Source organism: Octopus bimaculoides, chromosome 6 (assembly GCF_001194135.2).
Source record: "Octopus bimaculoides isolate UCB-OBI-ISO-001 chromosome 6, ASM119413v2, whole genome shotgun sequence".
Lineage (NCBI taxonomy): Eukaryota > Metazoa > Mollusca > Cephalopoda > Octopoda > Octopodidae > Octopus > Octopus bimaculoides.
This window is the reverse complement of record NC_068986.1, coordinates 2,785,446-2,792,173: the sequence shown is the minus strand read 5'-3', so window position 1 is coordinate 2,792,173 and position 6,728 is coordinate 2,785,446. Positions and strand designations below refer to the sequence as shown.

At 36.6% G+C, this 6,728-nt stretch overlaps 1 protein-coding gene across 1 annotated transcript in view; it reads left to right on the top strand.

Moving 5' to 3' along the window:
* The first annotated feature begins 637 nt into the window (after positions 1–637).
* LOC106875297 (pyruvate dehydrogenase phosphatase regulatory subunit, mitochondrial) overlaps positions 638–6,728 on the top strand; it is a 30,237-nt gene continuing 24,146 nt past the window's right edge. The window contains exon 1 of the mRNA XM_014923385.2: positions 638–2,051. Coding sequence (XP_014778871.1) covers positions 1,693–2,051 — 359 coding nt within the window. The 5' untranslated portion in view covers positions 638–1,692. The remainder of the gene's footprint in view (positions 2,052–6,728) is intronic.

Sequence of the window (6,728 nt, the reverse complement as noted above, 5' to 3'; positions counted from 1 at the left end):
ATGTTGTATTTAGTCGTATTGTAGATATACCAGTGTATTTCGGAGCTAACTTTTTATTTGTAGTGACTAGGACAAAGTTGCAACAAGCTGTACCCATCGCACATCCCTGTAATCTTTAATTTTTAATATTTTTGTTTTATTGTGTGTGTAGATCTGGACGGAGTGAAACCTATGATGATGCGAAGTGGGCTGCTTTATGTTCTTGCAATTAGTTGTTAAGATGAATAGGGGCCCGAGGATGGCTGGAGTAATTTTTGTTAGTTCTAATGTATTGCCTGTACACCACTGTAGTTATTTCTTTTTGTTGTGAATAAATGTGCTGTGAGAGTTATAATATCTACTATTCCTTTAGATATTGCATTTGTTTTCTTTGACGGTATAATGTTTGGTGTTTTTTAAGGTTGTATAGAAAAGAAAGCGGAAAAGGAAAAGGTTGCAGCGAAATTTATATTTAATAGTTTATCCGACTCTCTTTTGAAAAATAATGAACACTGGAAGTGCAAAAAAAAATAACATTAATAAATAAATGGATACTAGTTGATATTTTATATGTTCTCGGTGGAAGAATTAATAAACGAAATAAAGCGTAGAACGGTAATGGGAAATGTATTACAGGTAACTACATTCGGCTAACACCGATTCATGGTCTATTTCGTATCAGCTGTCGGTAATGTGAGCCAGAAATGCATTTACAGAATTTGCATTTGTTTAGATTTGTAGAAAGAAGAAAACAATACTCGAGAAATCCCATAGTACTGGCTTATAAAAGGACTCGCGCGAACGATATGAATATCTAATATAACTTATTTTATTGTCAGGGGGAATTTTTTTTAATTTTTCAATCGGAGACTATTCTATATTTGTTCAGTTCGTTGTTTCTGAAAATGCGATTAAGAACGACACTGAGGATGAAAATTATTAAACGATTGAAAAACGAAACCGCGTGAAATGGAGAGAGACAGATAGAAAGTGTGGAGGTTATTTTTATTTTGAGGGTTGAATACTGTGTAAGTTATCTGCCCGTCTAGCAGTTTGAAATGATTGAATAACCTCCTTGACATTCGAAGATGGCAGCAACCACAACAGCTGTGATAGGACAGCATAGAAGCACGAGACGAGGCACCAGTATAAAAGGCAAAACACACAACAATAACAACCAGTAGAGTGAAACTACAAGTGGAATACGGCGATGTCCTTTAAGTAAATAGAGAAACACGATCAGAGAAATATCATCTGGAAGTTTTCACTAGAAGAAAACATTCCTATATTTTCTTTTTAATTTGGAACCGCTAGGATTGCTTTACTATTTACTATTCCACTTCAATATTTAACGAAGTATTCCTATGAATTTATTCGTGAAATATCTGGCTGGGTATAATCAACGATTTCTGTTATTATTATCACATGATGTTAACATAAACAAGTCCTCGGGTACATCCTATTGCGGTCTGTAAGGAGTAAATAGTCGCTAACTAATTACAAGTAAAATGAATATCAATTTCAAATATATATATACATATATTTAAGGAATATGTAAAATATTTATAATAAATTATCCAATAATTGTCGTGTAAAAAAACAATTCAGTTGTTGATCAAACTCGTCGTTCCAGACAACGTTGTTTAAAGTGATTTTCTTGTTGGCTCTCATAACTGTTAGCAACAGTTTATTGGTAATAATACAATTGTCAATATGAAACCCTTTAAACTCGTCCAACCCACTCTACGTTACGCTTGTTTAAAAAGGAAAACGTGTTCCTCGTCATTGATTTTCACCGGCAACATTACTGGAGCTCAGAGCAGACGCTGTGTTCATGGACTCACTCGATGTTTTTCGTCTTCATCCTTGCTATTGCCATCATCGTCATCATCACCATTATCAGCGTTATCATCAGCACAGTCATCAACATCAACGGCGTCCAGTTCAACTACAGTACAGGTTCCCGATCAAGCCAGGGTGGTCATCTGTGGCGGCGGTGTTGTCGGCTTGTCTGTTGCCTACCATCTCAGTCAACGAGGATGGACTGATGTGGTTGTACTCGAGCAAGGAAGGTATTTTAAGAATATTTACTCTCTCACTCTCTCTCTCACACACACACACACACATGCACACACACTAACACCCGGAGCTGTTTGTGCAACACGGGGAATCCACTATTTTTTCTATTATTGTGACACCATTCAACATCAGTTTTTCACCTTTATTTCACCTCTAATTACATCATTTGAATGTGTACGTGTAATTTCTTAATATATTAGCTAAAGACGGTTACAAGAGTTACTAGGGGTCCTAGACTACATTGCAAAAGCACATATCAAATAATTTGGCACGAAACTGTCAGCCCTTGAGAAACTCCTATGGTTTTCCTCAGTTAATAAAACAAAATACTTCCTATTTTACATTTTCTTTTCTCTTTCTTCTGTTTTTATGTTTGTAAATATATGAAATAATTCTTGGAAGTGAACTTTAGATTTACTAATTGATCAGGAGTACAACTAACTGTATGCTCTGTAAGGTTCCGAGTGTTTTTCTACTGATCAATATAGTTAGCTAAGTTTGGATTACAACAGAGTGCCTGTAAAGTATCTGTCTGGATTTTAAACCCCCTATTTCTTGCTGTATATGTGTACATATGTATGTATTTACCATCATCATCATCATCATATTTACCTGTTTTCTATGCTGACTTAAATTGGGTGAATTGCTACAGTCCAAGTTCTTATTTGGAATTGCTACCCTCCTAGACAAGTTGAGGGACAACATATCACTTGTACATTCTTATTTTAAAAAGGATTCCTATGGCCAGATGCCCTTCTTAATGTCAACCATTTTGCAAAATGTACTGAGGGTATTTTATTGTGGCACCAGCACTTGAGAGGTTACCATGTCCTTGACACAACTAAAGAATACTCATTTTCCTACATAATTTCTGGTCAAATGCCAACCGCCATTTTACAGGGTGTACTGGGTACATTCTATCATGATACCTACATAAGGGAGGTTGTTTTGTTCCTTGTGAAACTTAGGAATCTTTCCTCTTATACATTGTCTAAGTTCTCTCAAAGCCTGAGGAAGAAAGTGATAACCAACACAGAGATAGAGGAGAGAGTATGCATGCAATGAGATGGTCAGAGATGGGGTAATGGAAGAGACACAGGGATTACTATATATTGGTTGTTGGTAGTTGATAAAGGGTTGAATAGAAAAACAGGGTAAGCAGTTTGATCAGAAAGTAATAAAGATGTGTCACGTTACGAGAGAGTAAGTGGTGGAAAGCAAGAAAGATGGGTGGTAGTAGGAGTGATAGTGTCAGAGAGATGTAAGAGTGAAGAATAGCTGTAATGTAAGAGACGCACAGTGGCAGTTGTATGCTTGGTTGTTGGTAGGAATTTAGATGGAAAATAGCATGAGCAATGTGACAGGATAGAAATAAAGATGTGCAATGGTGTTGATGATGATGATGAGAGTGGCAGACGTCAACTAAGAGTCACATGAGCAAGGGAGAGAATTATGGTTAGCAGATTAAGGATAGTAGAAGTGGGTGCTTAATATGAAAAAAATCTGATGTTATTCCTTATTACACCTCATTATAATTGCAGAGATGAAAGATGAGGTTGAGTGATGTGGGGTACCGGCAGGAGCAAGACAGAGCTATAATGAGAGGTGGAAGAATTGGATAAGGACTGGTCAGATGCCCCCATCTTTGTTAAAGGTATCATAGGATAATAAAAATGATAATGGGTGAGAAGAGGATAAATACTCCTGTTTATATATGTGTGTACAATACATGGGGTGTATGCAGAACAAAGACATTCAAATCTGCCACAACCTATAAAGAATGAATAGATACATTATTGTGTGTGTAAGTGCCCTTGAAAAGACAAGCTGAGTGAAACCATAGTTGTGGCCGGTGCCAGTGACACATAGAAGGCACCCAATACACTCTTGGAGTGGTTGGCATCAGGAAGGGCATCCAGCTGTAGAAGCCAAGCCAAAGCAGACTGGTATCTATTCATTCTTTATAGGTTGTGGCAGATTACCAGTTCCAGACAAACCATCCAACCCATGTCAGCATGGAAAATAGATGCTAAATGATGATGATAATGATATATATATATCATCATCATCATCATCGTTTAACGTCCGCCTTCCATGCTAGCATGGGTTGGACGATTTGACTGAGGACTGGTGAAACCGGATGGCAACACCAGGCTCCAATCTAAATTTGGCAGAGTTTCTACAGCTGGATGCCCTTCCTAAATATATAGTTTTAGGGGAAAGAACCAAGGTTCATGAAGTCATCAATGAAAATCCACTGTCACATATAGAAAAATATCCCCATGAGGTCCAACATCCTGAGATAGATCCTCACCACTTCATCCCACATCTTCCTGGGTCTCCTTTTGCAGGTACCATCCACATTCAGTGACCAGCACTTCTTTATGCAGCTGTCCTCATCCATACACATCACATGTCCAAACCAGCATTGTCTTCTCTCTTGCAAGCTACATTTGATTCCTCTTATGCCCAACTTTTCTCTCAATACACTTTGTCGTACATGTGCACTGATGTTGTACATCCAATGGAGTATACTACCTTCCTTTCTCTTCAGTCTATGCATATCTTCTGCATTCAGAGTCCATGTATATGTGTGTGTGTGTGTATACACAGACACACACACACACACATATATATTTATGAATGCACACAAGCACACTATGTTTGTATAAAACATGTTTTTTTTTTTTGTTTTTTTTAAACTATCCTAGAAAATCAACCTGTATCATATAACAGAATCAGAGTTTTGCTTACTGACTTGTCATAGTTAGATACTGCAGTGTCTTGTAAAATGAGCTCTAAACATCTTTTATGTAAATCTGCTTCCCAGAGTCAGTATTTTCCAAGGTTGCAGTTCAAACCAAAAGTATCTACTTGATGTGAATTAATATTAGTAAGGACAAAATGAAAGTGAATTGGTAGAATCACAAGAGCTGCTCAGAATGTTTCATGATATTTGTTCCAACTGTAGGAGGAGCTCCAAGTTCAAATACTGTCAAAGCCAACTTTGCCTTTCATCTTTTTGGAAGTCAATAAAGATCCAGAGATGTGGATTGGCAGAACTGTCAGGCAAGGTGCAGTAAGCACCTGCAACCACACTGGTGCCAAGTCAGGAACCTTCCTTTGGATAGACATCAGTGGCATGGAGAAGATAGACTTGCATGCATGGCTAACCTTGATCAGTGTAGGGCCTCAAGTGCCAACACTTACTTATACACATAAACATCGGATGTATACTAAACTTCATTTCCTCAGCCAGTATCATAGCGTTTCATTAGTTTAAACCCAGCAATCCTCAATCGTAATATATCTTCATAAAACATTATCTTACTGTGCAATGTTTGGTTTATTGATATCATCATTGTTCTAACATCCACTTTTTGATGCTTGCATGGATCAGACACAAATTGTTGAGGCAGATTTTCAACTGCTGGATGATCTTCCTGTCATGAACCTTTACCTGTTTCCAAGTAAGATAATATTTCCCCATGGCCAACATGTTTTCACAGAATATTGGGAATGAAGGACACCACTTATATTCATTTACAACATCATGTGATGTGAAGACAAGGAGACAGAAACAGACCACATACATATATGTACACACATATAGATATAAGACAAGCTTCTTTCAGTTTCCATCTATTTGGTTCAAAAGCAAACTTCTTACCACACTACCATGTCTGCACCTGATATAAACAATCTAATTTTAGTGGTCAAATATGATACAACTTACCTTCATAAAATGACTCGCAGGGCAATATTTGTTTAATCTATAGACACAAATTATTTATTTTTGGTTGAGCTGTCATTCAAGTCGAAAATTTTCCGACTACTACCACCCTAACATAATGTGGTCACAGAGAAGTCATGGCTTCAAAATTGATTTATCATTTACAAGCAATCACATGATCAACGTTGAAGTGGAAGTTTCAATTTCTGAATGTGTAAACAGTCAGACATTGGCAGGGAGAGGGATGATTTCTAGAAATAAAAAGGTCGGAATGAAAGCTTTTGAAATATTTATCTTTCAAACTTCTCAGAATAGGATCCAGTCAGCTATTCTCACAATTCAGACTTATTTGAATATTTACTTTTGTTTATTTGAATTCATGTGCTTCATGTAATAAGAATAGAAAGACATCACACAGCAAAATATAAACAAAAGAAAAAGAGAACAAACTGCTTGAAAATAGGACAGTTTTCTCATAAATATAATTATGAAGTTATCTACTACAATATATTATAACCCTATTGGCTAATAATTCATTTAGTATTTAAACAAGATATAAATAACTTATGTAATAAAAAGGCATAGTTGTGTGGTTTAGAAGCTTGCTTTGCAATCATGTAGCTTTGGGTTCTATCCTACTGTGCAGCACCTTGAGCAAGTATCTTCTACTATAGCCCCTCACTGACCAATGCCTTGTGAGTAAATTTGGTAGATGAAAACTGTGACAGCCTATTGTGAAATCATGGATATGTGTGTGTTTGTGTGTATTTTGTCTAATCACTTTGTTTCATTAGAATAAGAAATTTGTTTATGGAAAAACTTGTTTTGACTGGAAGAGTTTTACAGGTACTAATATTGTTTTCAAATTTTGGCACAAGACCAAGTTTTGAGGTAGAGGTTAAGTTCATTGCATCAACCCATGCTCAACTGGTACTTA